We start from the raw sequence: 25,182 nt of genomic DNA, 5'->3' as shown, positions 1-25,182 counted from the left end.
AGTGAAATTTCACACGCCCTTCCCCTCTCCCAGCAGAGAATCAGAGAGCAACCGCTCATCCTGAGCTCTTCACCCCCGTTAGTGCTTTCCTGCTCCGGACTCCAGGATTTGGCACAAAGCAGGGAAAACCCTCCTTGTCCTTCCACATGAGGAGCTTGGGGGCTGCCGCCTCAGCCACACAGCCCTCTCTGCTCCCCTGAAAATAAAGTGAGGAAAGGATCTGGCAAGGCTCCCTCCCTTGAACCCCCACAGAGATTCCTCAGAGCTTCATCCTGAAAGATGTTAGCTCACTGGGGCAGCTGGGTGGCTCAGGGAATAGAGCACCAGGCCTGGAGCTGAGGTTCAAATCTGGCCTCAGACACTCTGGGCAAGTCACTTAGCCCCCATTGCCTAGCCCTTGCCCTTCTGTCTTAGAATTGTTACTAAGACAGAAAGTAAGGGCTTACAAAAAAAAGATATAACCATGTCTCCAAATGATATGGATGCCATCCAGACATGATGGGGGAGAGGACAGAAGAGCTTCCCGTCTCTCTCCCATAGACCCCATCTACCGTAGTGCGAGGGGAGGGCTGGCAGTCTCGCGCCCCCCAATCCCCCTTCCTCCAGCCACAGAGGTCTTCAGGCTCAAAGGAAGCCATTGTCTTACCTGAAGCGAGCCCGTGTGTTGGCACTGCCCACCTGGCTCAGGTTTGCCTGGGTGGCTGCTCCGGCAGGGGTTTGGGACGGGGAAGGAAGCCTTCAGTCCTTCTTCTGGGCGATCTCATTCTTCTCCCACTCGATTAACAGGCCAGCCGTGACGTCAGCCCGGCAGAAACAGGTGGCCCGCAAGCAGAGGACGTCTAAGATCTTAGTTCGCAACATCCCGTTCCAGGCCAACGTGCGGGAGATCCGAGAGCTATTCAGGTAAGGAGAGCACCCAGCCCACCTCACACTGCCAGCCCAGACTCCCCAGTGCGGAGGCAGCAGGGCGGCAGGGTCTCGACTTCCTCGTCGCGTTTCTCCAGGATGCTTTCTTTTATTTATTTGTTTGTTTGTTTTGAGTTTTTTATTTTTTATTTAAATATTTTTTTTTTTTTTTTTTAGAAAAATTTTCCATGGTTACATAATTCATGTTTTTACTTTACCCTTCACCCCCTTAACCCCTCCTTCCTCACCTTAGGTAACTCGCATTTCCACTGGTTTTAACATGTATGATCAGTCAAGACTTATTTACATAGTATTGATAGTTGCATTGGTGTGGTCTTTTCGGGTCTACATCCCTAATCATGTCCGCATCAACCCATGTGTTCAAGCAGTTTTTCTTCTGTGTTTTCCTCTCCTGCAGTTCTTCCTCTGAATGTGGGTAGCGTTCTTTTCCGTAAATCTCTCAGAATTGTCCTGGGTCATTGTATTGCTGCTGGTACAGAAGTCCATTACATTCGATTTTACCACAGTGTATCAGTCTCTGTGTACAATGTTCTTCTGGCTCTGCTCCTTTCACTCTGCATCAATTCCTGGAGGTCGTTCCAGTTCACATGGAATTCCTCCAGTTTATTATTCCTTTTAGCACAATAATATTCCATCACCAGCATATACCATAATTTGTTCAGCCATTCCCCAATTGAAGGGCATCCCCTCGTTTTCCAGTTTTTTGCCACCACATAAAGCGCAGCTATAAATATTTTTGTACGAGTCTTTTTATCTATGATCTCTTTGAGGTACAAACCCAGCAATGCTATGGCTGGATCAAAGGGCAGGCATTCTTTTAGCGCTCTTTGGGCATAATTCCAAATTGCCATCCAGAATATTTGGATCAGTTCACAACTCCACCAGCAATGCATTAATGTCCCAATTTTGCCACATCCCCTCCAACATTCATTCGTCCCCTGCTATCATTTTAGCCAATCTGCTAGGTGTGAGGTGATACCTCAAAGTTGTTTTGATTTGCATTTCTCTAATTATTAGAGATTTAGAACACTTACTCATGTGCTTATTGATAGTTTTAATTTCTTTATCTGAAAATTGTCTATTCACGTCCCTTGACCGTTTATCAGTTGGGGAATGGCTTGATTTTTTTATACAATTGATTTAGCTCCTTGTATATTTGAGTAATTAGACCTCCATCAGAGTTTTTTGCTATAAAGATTTTTTCCCAGTTTGTTGTTTACCTTCTGATTTTGGTTGCATTGTTTTTGTTTGTACAAAACCTTTTTAGTTTAATATAATCAAAATTACTTATTTTACATTTTGTAATTTTTTCTAACTCTTGCTTGGTTTTAAAATTTTCCCTTTCCCATAGATCTGACAAGTATACTATTCTGTGTTGATTTAATTTACTTATAGTTTCCTTCTTTATAGTCAGGTCACTCACCCATTCTGAATTTATCTTGGTGTAGGGTGTGAGATGTTGATCTAAACCTAATCTCTCCCATATTGTTTTCCAATTTTCCCAACAGTTTTTGTCAAAAAGTGGATTTTTGTTCCAAATTTGGGCTCTTTGGGTTTATCATACACTGTCTTGCTGATGCCATTTACCCCAAGTCTATTCCATTGATCCTCCCCTCTGTCTCTTAGCCAGTACCATATCATTTTGATGACTGCTGCTTTATAGCATATCTGGTACTGCTATATTAATATCTGGTACTGCTAGGCCACCCTCCTTCACATTTTTTTTTCATTATTTCCCTTGATATTCTTGATCTTTTGTTCTTCCAAATGAACTTTGTTATAGTTTTTTCTAATTCAGTTAAAAAGGTTTTTGGTAGTTTGATAGGTATGGCACTAAACAGGTAAATTAATTTGGGTAGGATGGTCATTTTTTTTTTTTAAACCCTTGTACTTCGGTGTATTGTCTCATAGGTGGAAGATTGGCAAGGGTGGGCAATGGGGGTCAAGCGACTCGCCCAGGGTCACACAGCTGGGAAATGGCTGAGGCCGGGTTTGAACCTAGGACCTCCCGTCTCTAGGCCTGACTCTCACTCCACTGAGCTACCCAGCTGCCCCCTGGATGGTCATTTTTATTATGTTAACTCGTCCTACCCATGAGTACTCAATGTTTTTCTAATTGTTTAGATCTAGTTTTAATTGTTTGGAAAGTTTTTTGTAGTTGTGTTCTTATAATCCCTGTGTTTGTTTTGGTAGATAGATTCCTAAGTATTTTATATTGTCTAGGGTGATTTTAAATGGTGTTTCTCTTTCTAACTCTTCCTGCTGTGATGTGTTGGAGATATATAGAAATGCTCATGATTTATGTGCATTTATTTTGTATCCTGCAACTTTGCTAAAGTTGTTGATTATTTCTACTAGCTTTTTAGTTGATCATCTAGGATTTTTTAAGTAGCCCATCATATCACAGGATGGTTTTCTAAAAGCACTTTTGATGCCCTTGACCTCTCCTTCATCATCTCAGAGTCCCTTTCCCTCTCAGGCAGAAAGTGGCCGGGGTCATCCCAGGATTCCATCCCAAGGGTTCTTGGACAGCTGTGTCAGGAATAAACATTCCTGGGGCTCCTCTTTGGAGGGAGCCAGTCACTTTGGGTTCTCTGCAAAGAAGCAAAATGCTTGGGGTAGGATTTGAGTGATCAGCCCCCCTAACATAAGAGGCGCTCCTTCCTTGTCTCCAGAAGGCCCCTGCCCAGATTGGGCTTCTTGGGAGGGCTCCAGCCCCCTAGAGCTCCCCTATTAACACCAACTCGTTCATTGGTTAGCGGTCACTCACCAAGGCCAAGAAGCATAGGGAAGTGCATTTTATGAGGGAATGAGGAAAGGGGAAGGGCCAGAGTACAGAAGGGGAGTTGCTGCTCAAGAAGGTGTTGGATGGGAGAGAAAGGGTTGATTCTACCCAGGGCTAAAAGTCTGCTGAATGAGAATAATCAGAATAATCAAGTTGAGGGTGCTGATTAGGGTGATAACAGCCAACCTTTCTGGAGGGATTCAGAGATTTGTGGAATGCTTCCCATGTAGTTTCTCATTTGGTTTGAAATTTAGCATATGTGAATTAAACACACTTGTTTAATCCAGAGTTGGCTGAGATTCCCAAAGCCACAGACCGTGAAGACAAATTAAGGCTGTATCTGTGTCAGCTTGTCAGGTTCTGGCAGAAAGCAGCGAGTCACTCAGCATTTATGTAGCACCTACTGTGTGTCGGGCATTCCGTTCCATGCCAAGGTATGGGTGGCTTCTCCTGGCAGAAGGCCTGCCAGGCCACAGGGCCCTTTATCAAACCCCCACAATGCATGGAGCGTGTGGCCCTGGCAGGGCTGGTAGACCCCCAGGCCGTGATGCTGGAGCATCCGTTCCAGCCTCACCCAGGGTCTAGGAGTTGTACAACATTTTGATAAGGCATGGTTTGCTTCCTCCCGGAGCTTCCCAGCCACGGCAAGAAATCTGAGCTTTGTTACTTCTATTTTCAGAAGAACAGTGAGGGCTGGGCAATGGAGTTAAGTGACTTGCCCAGGGTCATACATAGCTAGGAAGTGTCTGGGGTCAGATTTGCACCCAGGACATTCTGTCTCTAGGCCTGACTCTATACACTGAGCCGCCTCGTTGCCCCAGTTCATTACGTTACATACATCAAGAATGACCCAGATGGCAGCCTGGCTCCAACAAGGAAGTTATCTCGACTCCTGGGCTCCTTATCCTGCTGCTCCTCACAGTCACGCCACGCGGGGAATGCTATTGTCTGCATTTTGTAGAGCAAGGAAACAAGCATTTATTAGGCACCTGCTGTATCTGAGACATCATGCTTGGGGTACAGATAAAGAAGCTCAAGGACTGACTTTCCCTTGGGCACACACTGGATGGCGTCTTTGGGCACCATAGTGCATAGTGCACCAAGCCTGGGTGCAAATCCGGCCTCAAGTCACTTCCACCTCCATCTCAGTTTCCATATGCATAAAATGGGCATAATAATGGCACCTACCCTCCAGAGTTTTGTGAGGATAACAGGAGATGAAGGTTTTCTCATTGCAGTCCTTAAAGAGAAATATAAGTGCTCTATGGCAGCCTTGGAATCGAGGTCTTCCTGTCTCCATGAAGCATGGCCATTATGCCTTAGAGAGGTTTGGGAGGCCCTTTCCTCCCAGTCACACAGCGAGTGAGTGTTGGGGTAGAATTTTGAACCCTGATCTTCCTGTGTCGCAGGCCAGCCCCTGTCTCTGCCCAGTCTCTGGGCTCAGTAACATCCTCATCACTTTAGACACACTGGCTTGTTTCCAAGCAGTCCCAGTCCCCACTTCAGAGTAGTGTGCAGAGAACAGCGCAGGCTGTCCCGCAGCGAGGATCCTTCCTCGTATCCCCCTTCGGTGGGTACGTGACATCCATCAGTGATCACTAGCCCAGAAACAGAAGCCGTGGTGCAAAGGATCAGGGCTCTGTTCTGCTCCCAGTGTTTGCTTTCAGGAAGATCCAATGCTGAGGCACCCCGCACACATGTTCCCTTCCTCCTTCCCTTCCACTGGGGCCGTGTTTCTGGTGGATCATCTCCTCCAGCCCCTGGTAACTAAAAGCCTCCTTTTGTTGTTTTCCCCGTTATCTGGGAGCCAAGGCAGTTCCCAGCACACAGCAGCAGGGGGCACTCTTAACCTTCTCAGGAAAGGAGATTGCCAGGGATGGATCGCAGTCGGTGTGGTCAGACAATACCACCCGTCATTCGGCCTGGGCAGCCTTCCTCGTTCCCTCCCCAAGCCAGGGAGCAGCCTCCTCCCTCCTGCCTCAGCTCCAAGGGGCAGTTCTGCTATCTGCTAACCTTCAAAGACTGGTTTTCCATCCATTTGGAAATTCGTAAGGTTTCTGAGGGCCTGCCTAGTCTGATAGTAACAGCAGCGACGGTGGCGTCAATTATTCGCCAGACTCTGGCTCTCCTTCGTAAACCAACAAATGACAGATCTCCATGCTACAGATAAAAGCCCCCAAATCTTTGGGGGAGAACTCGGCCAACAAACTGTACTGACTGTACCCATGTGTCCTCACGGGCCACAGTTAGCCTCCATCACCTGGACACCATGTTGACACATAAACATTTTAAACAGCCTTTTTTATAGATGTTGTCTTGCCAGGCACTCCCAACATCTCATCTCTGTGGCATGAAGAGATCTCACAGCACAGAGATCCAGCAGAAGAAACCCGAACCCAATGAGATAGGAAGTGTGGCAGGTATCATCCCCATCAGCCTCTCTTTTTCTGGAGCTGTCCCAGAGGTACTTTCAGCGAGCCTGCAGAGGATCAGCATACATCCTAGCACTTTAATTCCCTTACAAAAGGTGCTCATTTAATTTTCCTGAATGATAGTCCTCCAAATATTGGCCTTTTTTTTCCTTTTTTAAAACCTTTACCTTCCATCTTAGAACTGATACCCATATTGGTTCCATGACAGAATAGCAGTAAGGGCTAGGCATTTGGGGTTAAGTGACTTGCCCAGGGTCCCACAACTAGAAAGTGTCTGAGGTCACATTTGAACCCAGGACCTCCCATCTCCAGTGGGCCACCTAGCTGCCCTCAAACATTAAACATATTTCTTTTAAGTGGAATAGCAGCCAGCCCTAGGATCATTTATATCAGAATTACTTCAAATATGAGACATGAATGTACTAGTTCCCATGAGAGGCAGTGTGGTATTGTGGATAGCACACTGAATATGGAATTTCTTCATGTCCTCATCTATTATATGAGGAAGTTGGACCAGATGGTCTTTATTCCCCATTCAAGTCTAGAGACCTCTTTCTGCTCTTTGACCAAATCCTACCTGTGTCCATGGACAGATCTCTCTGTGCCTTGATTCCCTCATCTGAAAAACTAAGGTATTGGATTCAGTCACCTGCTCTAAACCCATGATCCTATGAGAATGCCAACATTGATAATAAAAGCAGCCACGTAGCATATAGGGCTTCAACAAGATTCCTGGAGACTTCTCTCTTACTTCACAACAGGACTAAACTACATTTGTTCTTCACATTCATTATTTAATTTTAAGTCTCAAATACTCTCCCACCTACCCACACCTACTCCACCCATTTTGAAGGCTAGCAATATGGTACCCGTTATTCAAGGGAAGTTGGCATAGCTACTTTCCCCATTTCTTACAGTCCTAGCCAATACAGTTCAATAGGCCTCCTTATATAAGACACCAAAGATAGAGAAAACACAAAGGAGTGTCTTCTTCCCAAAAAATGTAGATTCTGCTGAGGTTGGGGTATAGCCTGTCAACAAAGATATATCATTATTTGAACAAGAGGATGTTAGAGAATTAGGGGATTGGGAGAGGCTTCCTATTGGAGATGGTACTTGTTCATGTCTTAACTCTTTGTGACCCAATGTGGGGTTTTCTTGGCAAAGATACTAGAGTGGTTTGCCATTTCTTTCTCCAGTGCATTTTACAGATGAGAAAACTGAGGTCAACAGGGTTAAGTGACTTGCTCAGGGTCACCAAACTAATAAGTGACCGAGGCCATATTTGAACTGAGGAAGATGAGTCTTCCTGACTCCAGACTTGGTGCCCTATCCACGGTGCCACCTGGCTGGTGGAACATGTGAGCTGAGATTTAAAGGAAACTGAAAATTCTGAAGAATAATAGGAAGGGAGAGAGCACCATCCAGGCTAGGGAGTTAGCCTGTGTAGATGCACCAAGGTCAGAGAGATGGAGTACTGAAATCCCCTTAACTCTAGTGTCTTCCCTCTGTTGATTATTTACAATTTCTCCTGAGTGTGGCTTGTTTGTCCATTCTTGTTTGCATGTTGTCTTCCCCGTGAGACTGGAAGCTTCTTAAGAACAGGGATTCCCTTTTCTCTTTCTTCTTATTCCCAGTGTTTAATCTAATGCCTGGTGCATAGTAGGTGCTTAATAATTTTTTTTTTTAAACCTTTACCTTCTCTCTAGGAGTCAATACACAGTTTTGGCTCCAAGGCAGAAGAGTGATGAGGGTTAGGCAATGGGGGTCAAGTGACTTGCCCAGGGTCACCCAGCTAGGAGTGTCTGAGTCCAGATTTGAACCCAGGACCTTCTGTCTCTAGGCCTGGTTCTCAGTCCACTGAGCTACCCAGCTGCCCCCTTACTAAAATTTTATTGACCCACTGACTGAGCAGCAAGCTAATCAGTTTGGCTGGCACAGAAATTGCACAAAAGGGAGTAATTAGCCAAGCAATGATCCGAGTTGGCTTCATGGTGTTAGATATAAATAGCCATCCTATACTGGGTAGAGCTAAGAGTGAGAGGCTCTGGTCAGCTTTTACTTCCTCCAGCTGAAATACTTTTGAAGTCTTCTTCAGAAAGTGGAGTGTCCTTTTGAGTATGTCTTGGGGGAAAGTATTCAGAGCTAAATTTCACCCTCTTTTTCCAAGTAACAAATAGCTTTCAGTTTGTTATGCCTGGGAAAAGGGAATGCCAGTGGTTGGGCATTTGGTGGGATACGTTTGAGGACTATATAGACTCCTTAGATGTGTCCTAGAATTTGGGGACTTTGAGTTATCTGGTCATATTCTGCTGAGCATCTTGCCCCTTCTTTAAAGACGATACAGTTATGGCTTTGCTATGGGAGGATGCTTAAATCAAATTATATCCTTCCCTTCTTGGAAGGATTTTCAATGGCTATGTGTAACGACTTCATTTATCTCCCTTTTCCAGAAGGAGGGCAACATTTGGCTAAGGTGATCCCTGCCTGTGTGTCTCTATTTCCAAATTTTGTATGGTTTTTCTTGACCCAATACCTAATGGGAGCACAGTGGCCTTAGGACTCAGGAGACATGGATTTTTTTCTTGGCCACTGGCTGGTTTTTGCCATTTTAACTCATTTCTTTAACTTCTCTGGGCCTTTTTATTAAGGATGATGGCCTCAGAGTTCCCTTCCAGCTGAATCTTTGATGATATATGTGTGTTACTGTTTCAAAAGAATGAAGTCCTGTTCCAATATGTGTGTGTATGTTTTGTTGTGTGTATGTATAAAGTGTATGCAAGTATATTTGTATAAGTAGATATATATTTACAAATATGTTTACAAAAGGGATTGGTGTTATCAGAGTTGTGTGTAGAGAGAGAATGGAGGAATGGAGAGAGGGGGAAGAAGGGGAGGAGGAGAAGGGGAGAGGTCCTCAGCCTTCCCATTCCCTGGCTTGGTGAATCCTTAATATTCTTCAGGGTCCGAGATGATCCTCCAACCCTCTGTTCTGAGTTAGAAGGGACTAGATCATTCCACATTCAAGCTATTGCCTTCAAGCTTGGAGGTTACTTTTCAAACTCTAAAACTCACAAAACAGGGGTCTGGTTTGGGGGGGTTTGTTTCTTGGTTAAGAGAGGCCAGCGTGGATTTGTTTTTTCCTTCTGGTTAGATAGATTCCTGTGGAATTCCTGGTATATGGTTCCCCTACCCTAACTAGTAAAGTGTCCATGATGATCAGTGAAGTGGGGAGAAGCAGACGGTGGTTTAGAATGTCTCTTTGACAGATAATTACATGTTTTTCTTCTTTTCATGGCATGGTTGTTTCAGATTTTTCTTCCTTATAGGTGTGAACCACCTGCTAGGGGTGTGAATGACAGAGTTCACAACAGGTGGCTGAAAGCCTTAATTAAGAGCTTACATTTTGCTTTTCCTAGTCTCACCTGTGCTCCCCTGCCCTCTCCTTCCTGCTCCCCTCCTTCATTCTCCTCTTTCCTCCCCCTTTTCTCTCCTCTATTTCTTTCCCTTTGTCCTCCCTTTTCTCTCCCCTTATCCCTTTCTCACTTTCATCCTTCTCTCTCCATTTCTCCTTTCCTTCGATGCTTTACTCTCTAATCCTATCATCTCTCTCCTTTTCCTTTTTCTCCTTTCCATTATTCCTCCGGTCTTTCCCTTCTGCCCTTTCTTCCTTTTCTCCCTTCATTATTTTTCTCCTTTCTTGTCCTTCCCCTCTCCATCCTTCCCTCTTCTCTTTCTTCCTTTGTTTTTGCTCCTCTTTTTCCCCTTTCCTGCCTCACCTCCTTCCTTGTCTCCTCTTACTTTGCCCTTTGCCCACTAAACCACGTCCTCTTTCCATTGTCTCAAGAGTGACCAGGAGCCAACTCCCCACCTCCTCATCTACTGAGAGATTGACTATGACCTGACAGTAGTTCTTCCAACAGTCACTTAAGCCTTTGGTCTGTTTTGTTGGAGGGACTTGGAGGGGCAGCTGCATCCTGTGGATCTGTATTTGGTACTTAAATAAAGGGGACAGATTGTCTTCTGGAGAGCTGTTCTTTGGGGCCAGCTGTGCCTGGCATTGTCATGTTGTGTTGGAGATAGAGCTAGAGCAGTCGGTGCTTGTCTGTGCAGCCCTCTGAGGGTGTGTGGTGGTTTTTGGACCATGAGAGAGACTACTCTGAGTGTGAAAATGAATTGATATCACCAGTGAGAAGGGCCATTGTTGTATTTTTCTTTTCTTTTCTTTTTGTGCGTGTGTGTGTGTGTGTGTGTGTGTATGCGCACACATGCATGAGAGAGACAGAGACAGAGACACAGAGAGAGAGAGAGAGAGAGAGAGGGAGAGGGGAAGAAAGGGGGAAGTGGAGGGAGAAAGAATAAGGACACACATACACATAACACACACCCTGTGATTCCAGGCTTGGTGCACTGTGTACCACAGACAGAGCCACTACTAGGGTGAAACAATATACTGTATCACATTCTGCTTCTGCTTTTATTCTTTATATGACTTTGAGTCCCTTCTTCCTAGACCTCAACAGTTTTTCATCTATAAAATGTAGGAATTGAAACCCAGCCAATAGCATCAAAGAATTTAAGCCGTGGAAGGGCCTCCAGTGGCCATCTAGACTCCAACCCAGACCTAAACAAGAATCCCCAATACCGTTTCCATGGACTGTGATCGTCAGAATTCCCTATCCCCCAAAGCAGTTCTTTGGTTTGGTTTGAGATCACTCCAGTTGTTAGAAAGTCTTTTATTTTATCAATCTTCAATTTGCTCCTTTGACCGTTCTTCCCTTTGCTTCTAGTTTTGCCCCCCCTGAAAACAAACTGAACAAGTCCAGTCTTTCTTCTACATGATAGTCTTTCAAATGAGAACTTCCATGTCACCTGAAGTCTTTCTTTGTCCAGGTTAAATATCCTCCCTTCTTTTAGCCAGTCTAGATCTCAGGTCTCTGCACTGTCCTGCTTATTCTCCTTTGGAACCTCTCCTCTGCATCAGTGTCCTATCTGAAAATGTGGTGCCCAGAACTGACCTTGACTGAACACTCATCTTGTTTAGCCTAAATCAGAGGACACTGCGACTAAGATCTCACCTCGCTGGTCTTGGACACTCACCTTTCAATGTATGCCAAGGATGCGTGTATTCCTTTTCCTAAATGCCATATAGAGTTTCACTGAAACCTCCAGATCTTTTTTTTTTTTTTTTTAACATTTGCCTTCTGTCTTAGAATCAAGACTAAATATTAATTCCAAGGCAGAAGAGCAGTAAGGGCTACACAGTGGGGGTTTCTTGCCTAGGTTGTCTTGCTTAGGATCATACAGCCAGGAAGTGTCTGAGGCCACATTTGAACCCAAGACCTCCCTTCTCTAGGCCTGGCTCTCAAACCACTGAGCTACCTATCTGTCCTCCTAGAGCTTTTTTAGAACTACTATCTAGGTCTCCGTCTTCTACTAAAGAAGTTAATATATCTAATATTCTAAGTCGTTATTTCTAATAGATCTAATATTCTAATATTTCTAAGCCAGATATGAACTTCACATCTCCTATCTTTCTATTCACTTTCACCCTCATAGATTATGCCTCAATTGTTTGTCCCTAGTGTGCTAGTTTGACAAAATCTTTTGAAATCCTGACTCTTTAATCCTGTGTTAGCTGACCTTCTCTGTGTGCTGTTATCTGCATATTTTACAAACATATTGTGTTCTTTTATTCATATCATTAGTAGAAATGTTGACCAGCACAAGACTTAGCACAGATTTTGGGGCACTACACTAGAGACCTTCCAAATGGACATTAATGGCATTTCTTTGCATCTGTCCATTAAACCAATCCTAATTCTGTCTAATTGTACTACTATTGAGCTGACATTTCTCCATCTTTTCCACAAGAATAGCTAAGAAGCTTGTTCACATGATTTGTTAACACCTAAATGGAGCATATCTACAGCATTAGGTCTAGTCTACAATTCTATTAATCCTGTCAAGAAAAGGAAATGTTATTAACTTAACTTGCCCTGGGTGCAGCCACACTGGTTCTTTGTGATCACTGCTTCCATTTCTAAATGTTCACTAACCATCCCTTTAATAATATGTTCAAAAATTTTGCCAGTCATTAAAGTCAAGCTCACTGGCTATCATTTATATTTCAGTCTCTTCCCTTTTTGAAAATCTGAACATTTACCTTTCTTAATCTATTGATCACGTCTTAAGACCCTCTCTTGTCCAGATCTGTGATTGTATTAATCTAAGTTTGCTGCATCATAATCTAATGCTGGTAATACATACCCTTCAAGAGTTACTACTGCAGAGTAGAATAAGTGCTGGGGAGTTTGAGTCATTTATTAACTGTGACCTCTCTGGGCCTCCATTTCCTCACCTCTAAATGAGAGCGGGGTTGTACCCAAGGGCCGTGAGTTTCTGAGATTCATTTGACTTAGTCCTTATTGACAGCCTTGTTCATCCTGTAATTGTTCCTTTATGGAATGTGGCCAAAGCCCCAGGATGGCCAGCTGAAATAACCATGTTTCCTTTCAGAGATTTGAAGTTGGAAGGAGCACAAGTTCCTGCACACGTGTTCTTTGACATTTTATAGCAAGAGCTGTAAAAAATCAGTCATTCTGGGCATAATTGGTCTTTCCAAGGTGATCATAGATTTTGAACAGAGAAAGGTCCTTATGTAGCTCATATGGCTTAGGTCTTCTCTCCGTTAGTACAAATTAAAGCCCAATTCATGCCTGCCAATCAATCAGTCCTCCTATAAAATTTACCATGGGCTCTGTCCAGGGTGCTAAAGACCTTCCTCACTTTTTAGCTACCCTTTTACCTGTCATCCATCCCTCTCAATATCTCTTGCTATCATGCATTTCCTTGATGTCGCTTTCCACTCTGGTTCATCTTTGGAGTTCCTCATTGGTTCTGTGATGCATCAGCTCATACCCACCATGTGCCTCTCCATCCTTCTCTGCATGATATATCTATTTGTTCAGTTCTCTAAAATCTTAATGTTCTCTGTTGATGCCATCCAACAACACTTGTAGAAAATGGTGTTAAGGAGATAGAGCCTTTGTTTCCAGAAGTTTAGGGTCCCTAAAAGAGCTTAGAAGTTCACTAAAGGCAATTTAGCCCACTCTCTATGATGATCTAACATTTATATAGTGCTCATGGTGGCCTAAGCATTGTGCTAAGTGCTTTACAAATTATCAGAGTCGATCCTTACAACAATCTATGAGGAAATAGAGGGAGACAGAGGTCAAGTGACTTTCCCAGGGTCACAGAACTATTAGGTGTAAGAGGCTAAAATTATTAATTATGATTAATCAGTATAAAATGCAAAATAACACTAATTCTTGTCCTCCATAGTTCCCTTCTAAATTTATCTTGACTATTATTTTTGCACTTTAGAGTTTCTGCCTAGCTCCGTACTCTTCATCAGAAAACCTTTGAAAGTCCTATATTGTATCAATTGTCCATTTTCCCCCAGTAGGATTATACTCAGCTTTGGAAGGCAGCTAGGTGCCATAGCATCACATAGAGCACCAGGCCTGGAGTCAGGAAGACCTGAGTTCACATCCAACCTCAGACACTAGCTTTTTGACTCTAGGCAAGTCACTTAACCCTGTCTTTCTCAGTTTCCTCATCTGTAGAATGAACTGAACAAGGAAATGGCAAACTATTCCAGTATCTTTGTCAAGAAAATTCCAGTTGAGGTCATAAAGAGTCAGGCATGACCAAGCAACAATAACAACATTGTAGAGTAAGTTATTCTTGGTTGTAAGCTTGTGTCCTTTGTTTTGGGGGATATTAGATCTCTTGTAGAAGAGAATCTACCAGATGTACTAGACCTGCTTCTTCCTGAATGCATTCGATTTTGATTTGGTTTGATTTTTTTTCTTTGGCCTGGCAGCTCTGGGTTTTGACTGTCATTCAGTGAGTTTACATTTGGGAGTTTCTTTCAGGAAGGGGTTATTAGATTCATTTTGGATTTGTCACTTCCTGAAATACAATGTTTTTTTGAAAATCAAGATTTTTAGGAAATCTAATTTTTTTTAATTCTTGCTTTCCATCTTGGAATTAATTTGGTATATTGATTTCAAGGTAGAAAAGCAGTCCCACAGCAAGGAAGTATCTGAATTCAGATTTGAACCTGGAACCTCCTGTCTCCAGGCCGGACTCTCAGTCTATTAAGTCACCTAGCTGCCCCAAGTCTAATCACTTTTAAATGATCACCCTGTGATCTATTTTTCAGTCATTTGTTTTTAGTCAGGTAGTTTACATTTTGTCTGGTTTTTTTCCCCCAAGGTTTTTGATTTTATCCTAATATTTCTTGACTCTCTTATGAAGTCATTGATTTTTGTTAGCTGTTTTCTGTTTTTCAAGAAATCCATTCCTTGGATAAGGTTTATCCCTTTCTCTTCCAAACTAGTTTCCCCATCCTTCCAATACTTTTTTTCAAAGGCATTTTTACCTTTGACTTCATTTCTTATAGGTATTTATGTAGCCTTTATAGAAAATCCATTTTTTCTTCAAACCTCTACTTGCAATTATTTGGGGGTTATAGTCTGTCTTTCTCTTGAGGACTCTCTAGATTTGCAATACTTTTTAAATAAGTTTTTATTGATGTCTTCTTTCTCACATCATCATCATCATCATCATCATTATCCCATGTGTCCTTTCCCATCCCTTTCCCAGATAGCCACCCCTTAGAGCAAATAGTATTTGATTTGCAATAATTTATTGACACTGGTTGGTGTCTTCTTCAATTTCTTTCTCTCTCCAGCTTCAGTTCCTAAATCAAGCTTTCGTTCTAAGGCCAGGCTGGGCTGTCCTGTTGGTTGGGGCGCTTGGCTTTTTTCAGATTTAGGGTGGAAGGAGTCACTTACTGTAATTTTTCATTACATGTCTTGATCAGCATTTGATCTGGTACAAATTTCAAGGTTTTGCTAGAATGGCTGTGGAGGAGCTTGGTGGTCTGTTTCTGTTCAGGCTGCCAACTTGGCCAGAAGTCTGGAACAAGGATTGGAACCCAAGCTTCTTTGCCTCCTCTTCGACTTCCCAAGCTCCTGAAATCCCATCTCCTCACTATAGTGTAATCTGTCCTAATTAAAAGAACTATAAAGCTTATTGTTTGACTTTCAGACTGTTCATGCTTTCAACTAAAACACAGCTCCCTCCAGAGATCCCTGAAGAGAGTACCCTTTTACCTGATCTTAACATAAATGTTAAATAGCCACTCCTTCTCATGGCAAACTCAGTTATAAACAATAAAATCAATAGATTCAAGGCTCTTTTAATAATAACAATAATAACATGTATGAAGGACTTTATATTTTGAAAGGACTTTACAAATACTGTTTCATTTTGTTCTCACAACACCCTTGAAGTTGTTCCCATTTTACAAATGGGAAACTGAGGCAAGCTGCAGTTAAATGACTTGCCCAGCTAGTAAATATCTGAGGATGGATTTGAACTAAGATCTTTCCTGATTCCAAAAGGCATTATGCAATGGTTTGTGCTAGAGGATAGGGGCATCAAGGAGAACCTCCAATTAGTTACCACTGTTTACATTCTGCTGAGTGATACAAAATGCAAATAGATAAGTAAATACCAGGCAGTGCAGGGAGGAAGGGAGAGAGCTTCAGTGCCTAGTGATTTTGAAGATGAAGTAACTGAGGACACGACTTAGTTAAAGACAGGGAACCCCAGAGTTTGTAGGCTGGAAGGGGTTTTCTCCATTTGGCCCAACTGGTAACCAAAAAGGAATCCCCTCTCCAAGGGCAAGTCAGCATGCAAGGAGGCAGCCCCAATGGTCATGGCTACCCCAGCAAATTAGTGGCCAGTCATGGATTGCTCTCACTATCAAATCCCCAGTGGCTTCAGTGCTGCTGGTGTGGCTTTGGGAAGTAGGTGCAAAGGTTAAGTGACTTGCCCAGGATCACACAACTATTAAGCATTTGTAGGATTTGAACTTGAGCCTTTTTGATTCTGTGTAGCACTCCATCCTCTGTGTGACCTAGTTGCCTAATTTCTCCCATTAGTCGGAAAAGATCACTGACTATGGAGTCCAAAATCCTGGGTTCAGAACCCTAACTCTGCTGCTTACTCTGGGACTCATTATCCTCCATAGAAGTGAGAGAGTTGGACGAGGCTCCATCTCTTTATTATTTTTTTACTCTTTGATATCCTCGTAAAATCTATTGACCTCTACTCAGCATGAAGTTTTTAAATGCATGAACACCAAATGCATAGAATTATGAAGAAAATCAATTCTATTGAAATACAATTATCAATGTACATATTGATTTTTTAATGTTCATGGACCCCCAGGTTGAGTGGTTTCTGAGGTCCCTTCCAGTTTGCCATTTCATGAACCCTAAGCAGTCATGGCTTCCTAAAGAAAATGCTAGGCCACAGGACTAGTGGGGCTATGTGGGAGGCCAGGTACCAGGAAGATGAGTATGAGCTCAAGGAAACTGGTCTGGTCATTGGGACTGAGGAGCGTCCCCTGCCAGCAGGCAAATGTCTGGGAATGGTGGTCAGGAAAACCAAGAGATTTTGTTAGGAAGAGGCAAAATTGGAAATGGGCCCTCGAATTGGCCATGACTTGACTGGGCCATCAGCAGGTCCATGTTTGACTCTGGGCTTCATCATTGACTGACAAGCCAGGGAGCATCCTGAGGAGGGCAGCCAGGCTGAGGAAGGACTAGGAGATCAGTGGAGTTCCATTCTCAAGCCAGCCGGAATTGGCAAAAACACATATTTAGAAAATGTGAGGGCCTGTTTTCCATCCTGCTCTGCCCTGCTGTGATCAGGAGAAACGGCAGCCCTGAGTCCTGGTCCTAGCTTGACTCCGGGAGAGGCTGAGGAATGGTTTATCCAAATTCATAGCCTCATTGGAGGGGTGTGTGTGTGTGTGTGTGTGTGTGTGTGTGTGTGTGTGTGTGTATCTCTGTGTGTTTGAGCTCTCCCACTAGATTATAAGTTCCTTGGAGGAATAATAGTTACAATAATAGCCAACACCTCAATAGCACCTGAAAGCTTGCGAAGTACTTTTAATCTTTTTCGATCCTTACAACAAGGAGAGGGACCTAGGCCAGACTGGAGTTTGTCCTCTCTGAAGCTCAATAACCCTGGATGTCAAAAGGAAGGGGTGAGGAGGTCAGCTCTGGGCTGGACATTGGACTGAGTGCTGCAGATACAAGGAAAGGCAAAAGCAGCTCCTGCCCTCAAGGAGCTCACATTCTCAGGGAGGCAGAGATGACACGTAAATATTAGGCACATACAGGATAGGTCTGGCTCTGATCTTCCATGATTCTTAGATTGTCTGTTCCCAGAATCAAAGCATGGCATGTTTAGGCTTCTGGAAAGAGCTCCAGCCTCTCCTCCATGCAACAACAAGTTAATTAATAATCTTCCCAGAAGCAGCTAATGGGTTGAGAGCCAGACCTAGAGAGGAGAGGTCTTGAATTCAAATTTGGCCTCAGATACCTCCTAGCTATGTGACACTGAGCAAGTCACTTAACCCCAATGGCTTAGCCTTCATCACTTTTCTGCCCTTGAACCATACTTAGTATTAATTTTGATAGAGAAGATAAGAGTTTTTCTTTTTCTTTTTTTTAAAGTCTTTCATGTCTTGCAAGCCCTTCATAACATGACTCTAGCCTGCCTTCCAGACTTTGCACACCCACCTTCCCAGCTGTACTGGCCTCCTTAGCTTTTCTTTTTTTTTTATTTTTTTAAACCCTTACCTTCCATCTTGGAGTCAATACTGAGTATTGGCTCCAAGGCAGAAGAGTGGTAAGGGTAGGCAATGGGGGTCAAGTGACTTGCCCAGGGTCACACAGCTGGGAAGTGTCTGAGGCCAGATTTGAACCCAGGACCTCCAGTCTCTAGGCCTGGCTCTCAATCCACTGAGCTACCCAGCTGCCCCCCCTCCTTACCTTTTCCCAAGCCAACATTTTCTTCTCATCCTTGGGAAGTAATGTGCCCCTTACCCCCACCTCTCAAAATCCTTAGCTTTGTTCAAGGGCCACAAGCCTTCTCTAGTCCCCCTTGTTGTTACTGCGCATCCCTCTCTCATGATTCTGTACTTTCCCACATTGTTGTTATTCCCTACCTTGAAAGCAGGAATTTTTTTTTTTTGCTTTGTTTTTGTATTCCCACTGCCAAATGTGAGTTTATTTGAATTGGAAGAAAGAGAGAAAGGAGGGAGAGAGAAAAGGAAGGTAGAGGGTGGAAAGAAGGGAAGGAGGAAAGGAAGAAAAAAATGGGAGGGAAATAGAGAACCCAATACAAGCCAGGTAAAGCTTTGAGATTATCCTGAGCTAATTTGGCACTGAAGTCACTAAGTCAGGGTTAAGAAGAAACCTCACTTGACTTGAGGCTCTCCTCTTAACTGTTGCAGACCTAGAGATGCCTGTCTGCCACTGTTTTTCCCCATCTTGTATCATGAGCATTCAGATGTCCCTCTCCCTCTGTCAAGTCATTGTATATGGCTATGGGCTGATTGTTGTGCCCTTGATAAAGGCTCAGGTGATGAACAGAGACAGGGGCGGTGAGTGTGCCTGGGGATGGGTGTTGTTGAGCTTTTCCCATTCATCCCTTCCCATTGGAAGCAGCCCGCAGCTCGGTGTAACCTTGCCTCAGCGTCTCGGGAGCTTTATTCAGCCCTTCTTCCATCCCAAGGCCTCCATGCTTTGTTGGAGCCTGTAAAGAGGGGCGGATTCCATTGTGGGAGCACAGCGTTGGAGGCTCTATTTCCAAGTCCCTTGGTGGCTTTGAGCACCTAGTGACAGCCAAGATGACTGGGGAGTGCTCAGGAGTGATGTTTATCTCACTGAATAGTCCAGGGGAAGGTTTCCACTCTGCTCCAACAAGCATTTTTTCCTCACTTACTAGGCCAGTGTTCTGGGCTGGGTAGACCCCCTAAGAGTGAGTAAACTCAAGGAGTTTGAGTTGTCCCATGAGAGAGGACATGCCATGCCTACAGGCCCTCATCCAGCAGGTTATTGTGGCAACTCCTTTTGCTGGAGTGCTGAGACTGGACAGTCCTTCCTGCTGTCAGATTCTGTGATTATGCAGGGGTATATTGTGCAGGCCAGATCACTGGTCGCTTTGAGAGTGGCTAAGAAAAGGTTTCCCCATGCGGAGACCTCCGGCACTCAGCTGAGCCACTAATTGGAGCTTTCAGAGAACCGTCTGAAGTTTGGCTGCCACAGGCCAAGCGTCCCACTGCCAGACTTCTCTGGGCCTTCATGTGATGATCTCCTCGGGCCAGTCAGCTGAAGGAGGTCTATTGATCTCAGGCAGACCTGACCCTGGACAGAGAGAAAAGCTTTCAGACTGTGAGGGCTGCCCCAGGAGGGAGTGAGCTCCCCTTCCTGGGAGCAGAGGCTGGACAGCCATTTATAAGGGATGTCAGAGAAGGGATTCCTGTTCATCTACAAGTTGAGTTAGAGGCCCTCTGAGGTCCAACCAAGAGACTGCCTGAAATTCTTGTTTTCTCTATTTAGAGGCTAGGTGGCTCGGTCCTGGGTTCAAATTTGGCCTCAAACACTTCCTAGCTGTGTGACCCTGGACAAGTCACTTCACCCCCTTTGCCTAGCCCTTGCTGCTCTTCTAGCTCAGAACCAAAACACAGCATTGATTCTAAGATGGAAAGCAAGGTGTTTTTTTTAATTAATTTATTAATAAATAAAATATTTAGATACATGTATTTTGGTTTTTTTAAACCCTTATTTTCTGGCTTAGTAACAACTCTTAAAACAGAAGGGCAAGGACTTGGCAAACAGTAAAGTGACTTGCCCAGGGTCACACAGCTAGGAAGTCTCTTGAGACCAAATTTGAACCGAGGTCCTCCCGATTCCAGGTCTGGTTCTCTCTACTGAGCCACTGAACTGCCCTCATCTTGTTGTTTTGTATCGGGGCTATTTTTTTTTTAACGCTTCTCAGTCTTGAAAGCTAAACTAGCCCATTTTAACATCTTGCAAACAAACCTGCTTCCCTTCTCCCAGGAGTCAGTGAGCTATTTGTCAGGATCCTCCAAGGAACACTGTTTTCTTTGGAGTTTTACGAGCTCTCCGAGGCTTGCTGGGATCTTTTCCTTTTCCTGTGACTTTGCTTACATTTTAAAACCTAAATGACTCTCCTGGACTCTGTTCTTCCCAGCCCTGTCTGCCTCAGGGATGCTGCTCAGCAGAAGACTAAAGAGCTGCCCTTTCCTGGACTCTATATGTTCCCACCCGTCCCAGCATCTTCCCCAATGCCAGGTGGATAGAATGAACCTTCAGTGACACCCATGCTTCCCCAGCCTCTGCATGTTCTGAGGCTTCCTGGGCGGGGAGCCACATCATGAGCCAAAACCTGGGGTGGTTTTCTAGCAAAGGAACAGTCCAGCTCATAGGAAAGAATGGGGTACAGCAATGCGGTGGACCTTGAGTCTGAGGATCTGGGTTCAGATTCTGCCTCCGGCCCTTTCACATCTCTGTTCCATGACCAAATTTCTTCCCCATTCTGGGCCTGTTTCCTCCTCTGAAAATCAAAGGGTTGTCCTAGAGGGATCCAACTGGCCCAATGGATAGAGTGCTGACCCCAGTTCAAATCTCCCCTCAGATACTTACACCTTGGGTGACCCTGCCCAACTTCTGTCTACCTCAATTTTCTCATCCATAAATGCAGGTAATAATTTCACCTACCTCTCAGGATTTTTGTGAGGGTCAAATGAGATAGTATTTACAAAGCACTTTGCTAGTTGTTGTTATTGTTACTATTATTTGACCTTGATTTTATGAATGTATTATGCACAGATTTCATTCTGTGTTGGTTCTTTGCCTATTTTCTCGTCACAGAGCCTGGAAAGAAGTTGTAGGTGTCATTAAGTTTCTCCCCTCTGTTCTTTTGGACAGGAGGTAGATAGAGCACAGGACTTGGAATCAAGAAGCCCTGAGTGAGAATCCTTTCTCAGACCCCTTCTAGCCATTGGATTCCCCTCTCTTCTTCAGACTCCTCTTCTGTAAAATGGGAATGATAACAGCACCAGCTTACAGGAATATCTTGAGAATCACATGCATCATTGACTTTTGTAAAGCACTTTGCCAACCCTGAAGCTATATAAATGCTAGCCCTTGTTATTATTTACAGCTAAGCCATCTCAGACACTCGGCACAGATGGAGAAAGACACATATCTATGAAATGAGGCTTTAAAATTGCTGGGCAGGTTCTCCCTGCTCTGCCCAAGAAGTCCAAGGTGTCCCCCAAAAGCTTATTAGCATCCCGTCTCTTCCCAACACTAGGATTTGGGGGAAATCTAAGGGTGGATCATATTCAGAGCTCCTTGGAACTATTGTTTCCCTTCTGAGTACCAGCTTTTAGAAGGGCATTGAGAAGTTAGGAAGCGTCCAGAGGAGGGCAGCCTCTAGCTGGTCTATGCCACATGAGGATGGGGCTGGGGATTTGGGGCTGGAGAAGAAGAGACTCAGGAAACATGAATGCTGTCTCCAAGTATTTAAAAGGCTTTTATAGGAGATAGATTCACTTCTGTCTACCTCTGAACCCAGGATCTCCGGATTCTCTTTTGTTTTAGAAGGCAGAACCAGAAGCAGAGGGTTCACGTTGTTAAGGCCCAGACTTAGGATTTCCTGGAGGTGAGAGCTGTGCCAGTGAGGGGTAGGTTTCCTTCCATTGAAAATTTTCAAGCAAAGGCCTGAAGACCACTTACTTGTTGCATATGTGATGTTAGGGATTCTTTCTCCTGTAAGGTTGAAATTTGAGTACCAAAATTCTGCCATTCTTAGTTTGTGACCACCTAGCCTGGGCAGTCATCCTCAGGATCAGGGCTTTCCTGGGGACGGAGTGGGGTATTACATTGGAAGGAGACAGAGCTCGTGATCTGCTTCTTTCCTGGAATGGGGGAACCATCAAATGTTAGTTAAGGCAGCTCCCTCTCACCCCAGCCATTTCTTCTCTCTGCCTAATATCTGCATTAAATCAGTGAATTCCCACCTGCTTTTCTACCCCTGTCGTATCTTCAGGTCCCTCAAGGACTGCCCTGGAAGTTTAAAGAACCTCTCAGAATACAGTGAATTCCCCTTCAATGCACAACTCATAGTGATTTTTAAGAAGTGAGGATAATAGAATATTTGTCACAGAATCAAAGAATTGGGCACCATCCCTGCTCATGGCCTAGGAATCACAGTTCTAGAGGGCAGAGATGTGTTAGTCTCACTTGTTTGAAAAATCCCCTTCCCCCTCAATTCACACGCGTTCTCCATAAACCTTCTATGTTTATAAAGCACCCTGGAGAGAAGTCCCCTGAAGCCTTTCCCTTAGTCTGTCTCCGTTGCCTAGGGCTGGTGTGTGTGATAAAGCTAGGAAATAGGAATGACTTAGGGACATTTTCCATTCTTCCCTATCCCCGACTCCCTGCACTTACCCAGGATCACAGGGATCTAACCAGGGACAGACTCTTAGGGGCTCATCTTGTGTAAGTGCTCTTCTTTTCTGACATCACCGGCCAAAGAAATGTTCTGATGGAACCAATATTGAGGGAAGTCAAGAGTGGCTTTTGTATATAGATCACTTAGTTTCTCCATTTTTTCTTTTCTTTTTCTCTCTCTCCCTCTTGCATCAGCCATGACCTCAAAGGGGACTTTTCTACCATTTTTGGTTCCTCAAAGAATTCGCCTGCACATATTATCCACACAGCCCAGTTCCTCTCCTGAGTGTAATTCAGTGTTTTGGTGATTCCTCGGTTGTTTGTTTTAAACCTTTCTTTAGTATCCATTCTAAGACAGAAGAGCAGCAAGTGCCAAGCCATCAGGGTTGAGTGACTTGCCCCAGGCCACACAGAGAGGAAGTGGCCCAGGACCTCTCGACTCCAGGCCTGGTGCTCTAGATTCATAAAATGTTTAGGAACTTTCCAGACACTGGGGTCATTGTAGGTGCAGAGTGCTGATGGGTGGAATGTAGGCTTTGCCAGCTGGGAGTCAGGCATGCTCCACTGTTCCCTCTGGATAGGCTGAGGAGGGGGAGCCTTATGAAGGCACTTAATGTGGGCAAAGGGCACACAATCAGCTCCCCGGCCCTGGGGAATGAGGCCTCCTCGGTTGGGGTGTTTCTCCCTGCTCTCTGCATTTCAGGGGGCTCAGCCGTCACACATATGGCCTACCAGTAGAGAAAGTACTGGCATCAGGAAGAACCAGGTTTGACTTCTGCTTCTTGATACCTGCTACCTCTGTGAGCTCAGTCAGCTCTCTTCAGCTTGCTTTGTTTCCTCATTCAGGCAGCATGGTCCAGTCCCTGGCCTCAGTTTCTTCATCTGTATAATGGGCTTGATGGCCTGTCTGGTCCCTTCTACCTGATCCTTTTATCCCACGATCTATTCTTCATGTGACCCTGGTTAAGTCTTTCACCTTCCTCAAGCTCAGTTTCCTCATCTATTACACAAAGGGAGGAGAGGGGATGGGCTCATTGGCCTTCCAGCTTCAGAGCTCTGACACTATGATCTGTGATACCTGGTCATCCTTCCCCTTCCCTGGGGGCTCTGAGACACCAGTGAAATCGGTGCCTGGCAGACTTTTCAGTGCTGTCATGGTACTGGTGTTATTTCATTTTGTGGCTGAGACATTTTCCTTAGCACGGACGTAGGAGTAATGGGGGCAAGTGCTGGGGAGGGAGCGGGGGGGACAGACACTGAGGACCAGCTTCCTCTGCCTGCGTGAGACACTGCGTGGTGTCAGCAATGGGAAGAGTGCAGCCGCCTTCTGCAGAACCTGGCAACACAGGGGTTAAACCTGGAATGGAGAGAAGTAAAAGGAGAAGGTACTTCAGACTCTCATTATTCACTGCCAACTTCCCCCCAAATCGTATTAATTTCACGCCGTCTCTCATCAGTGCCGAGTGTGGGACGGGGAGGGGAGTGTTGGCTTGTGGATGGAAGGGTGACTGGCAGTGGTCTCGGTCTCGCTCTGCCCACGGGGATGGGCTCATGGGGTGATGGGTCTTGGGGCCAAAGGAAGGAACTAAAGGTGCTACAGAAGCTTCTGGCGACCCCCTTCTGCCCCGCTAGGGTCTTCAAGCCTCGTCAGCTTGGAGCCCCAGAGCCAAGCCCAGCCCCCATCCTCTTTTTAGTCTCTCAGCCTCACTGCCTCCTCTTAGTACAGAGCCCGTCTCAGTTACAGCTTCTCTGCCCTCTGGGAGTCTAGATGAATCCTCATGGTTAAAGGGCTGGGGACGGAGGGGGGGCCATGCCAGGATCTCGTTGGATCTAGGAACAGTCTCGGAGGTCTTATGGTCCAGTGGTTAGTTGTTATCCTCTGTCCTGGAAGAAGACCTAAATGGCATCATGGGGTCCTGGTCGCTGTGAAGTGTGTCCAGCTGTGGTTGATCAAACCAGAAAGAGCTTAGAGAGTTCTACCACAAGCAGGCCAGTGTCTGAGAAGATAGAGACCCCAAGAGATGAAATGGCTTGGATTTCCCCAATGGACCTGGGCTGGGATTCTCACCCAGAGCACAGGATTGTTGATCCCAGAAGGGCCCCACATTAGAGCTCAGACAAGAGAAACGTGCCCATGACAGGGCTGTGTGAGCAGCCTAGGTTCTCAGATTACAGACTGAACGCCCTTTTCCTGCATTCAAAGGGGTCAATAACTCCTTTCTAATGATCCAGCAGTTTCAGAAAGGGGTCACTGCCTCTGGGAAGCCCCCTATTTTCCTTCCCTTCATTTATAATGCAGTAAGCACTGTGCATGGCTCTACCCTCATGGCATGGGGCCGTCCACAGACACTGCTGACTCTGGGAGAGGCTCTGGATGCAAAGACACAAGCAGAACAGCCCTTGCCCACCAGGAGCTTACTCACATCCGAATGGGGAGGCAGCATGTCTTCATGTAAGAATAAATACATAGAGACAAAGTAAATATAAGGTATTGGTAAAGGAAACCAGGGGTTCTAAGGAGCAGAAATGAGGATGGTAGGTACCACAGGCATGGGGCACAGGCAGTGCAAAGGCAGGGAGACAGAAGGAACTCACTGACCAGTTGGGAGATAAGACCCATGCA

At 44.9% G+C, this 25,182-nt stretch overlaps 1 protein-coding gene across 4 annotated transcripts in view; it reads left to right on the top strand.

The window, feature by feature from the left end:
* Positions 1–25,182, top strand: part of RBM19 (RNA binding motif protein 19) — a 193,153-nt gene that overhangs the window by 55,440 nt on the left and 112,531 nt on the right. For all 4 annotated transcript variants that reach the window (XM_044673707.1, XM_044673722.1, XM_044673715.1 and 1 more), the window contains exon 21: positions 787–903. In XM_044673707.1, the coding sequence (XP_044529642.1) occupies positions 787–903 (117 nt within the window). The remainder of the gene's footprint in view (positions 1–786; positions 904–25,182) is intronic.

This window comes from Gracilinanus agilis, chromosome 1 (genome assembly GCF_016433145.1).
Source record: "Gracilinanus agilis isolate LMUSP501 chromosome 1, AgileGrace, whole genome shotgun sequence".
NCBI lineage: Eukaryota > Metazoa > Chordata > Mammalia > Didelphimorphia > Didelphidae > Gracilinanus > Gracilinanus agilis.
Note: the sequence above shows the minus strand (reverse complement) of the source record. Positions and strands in the feature narration are given on the sequence as shown.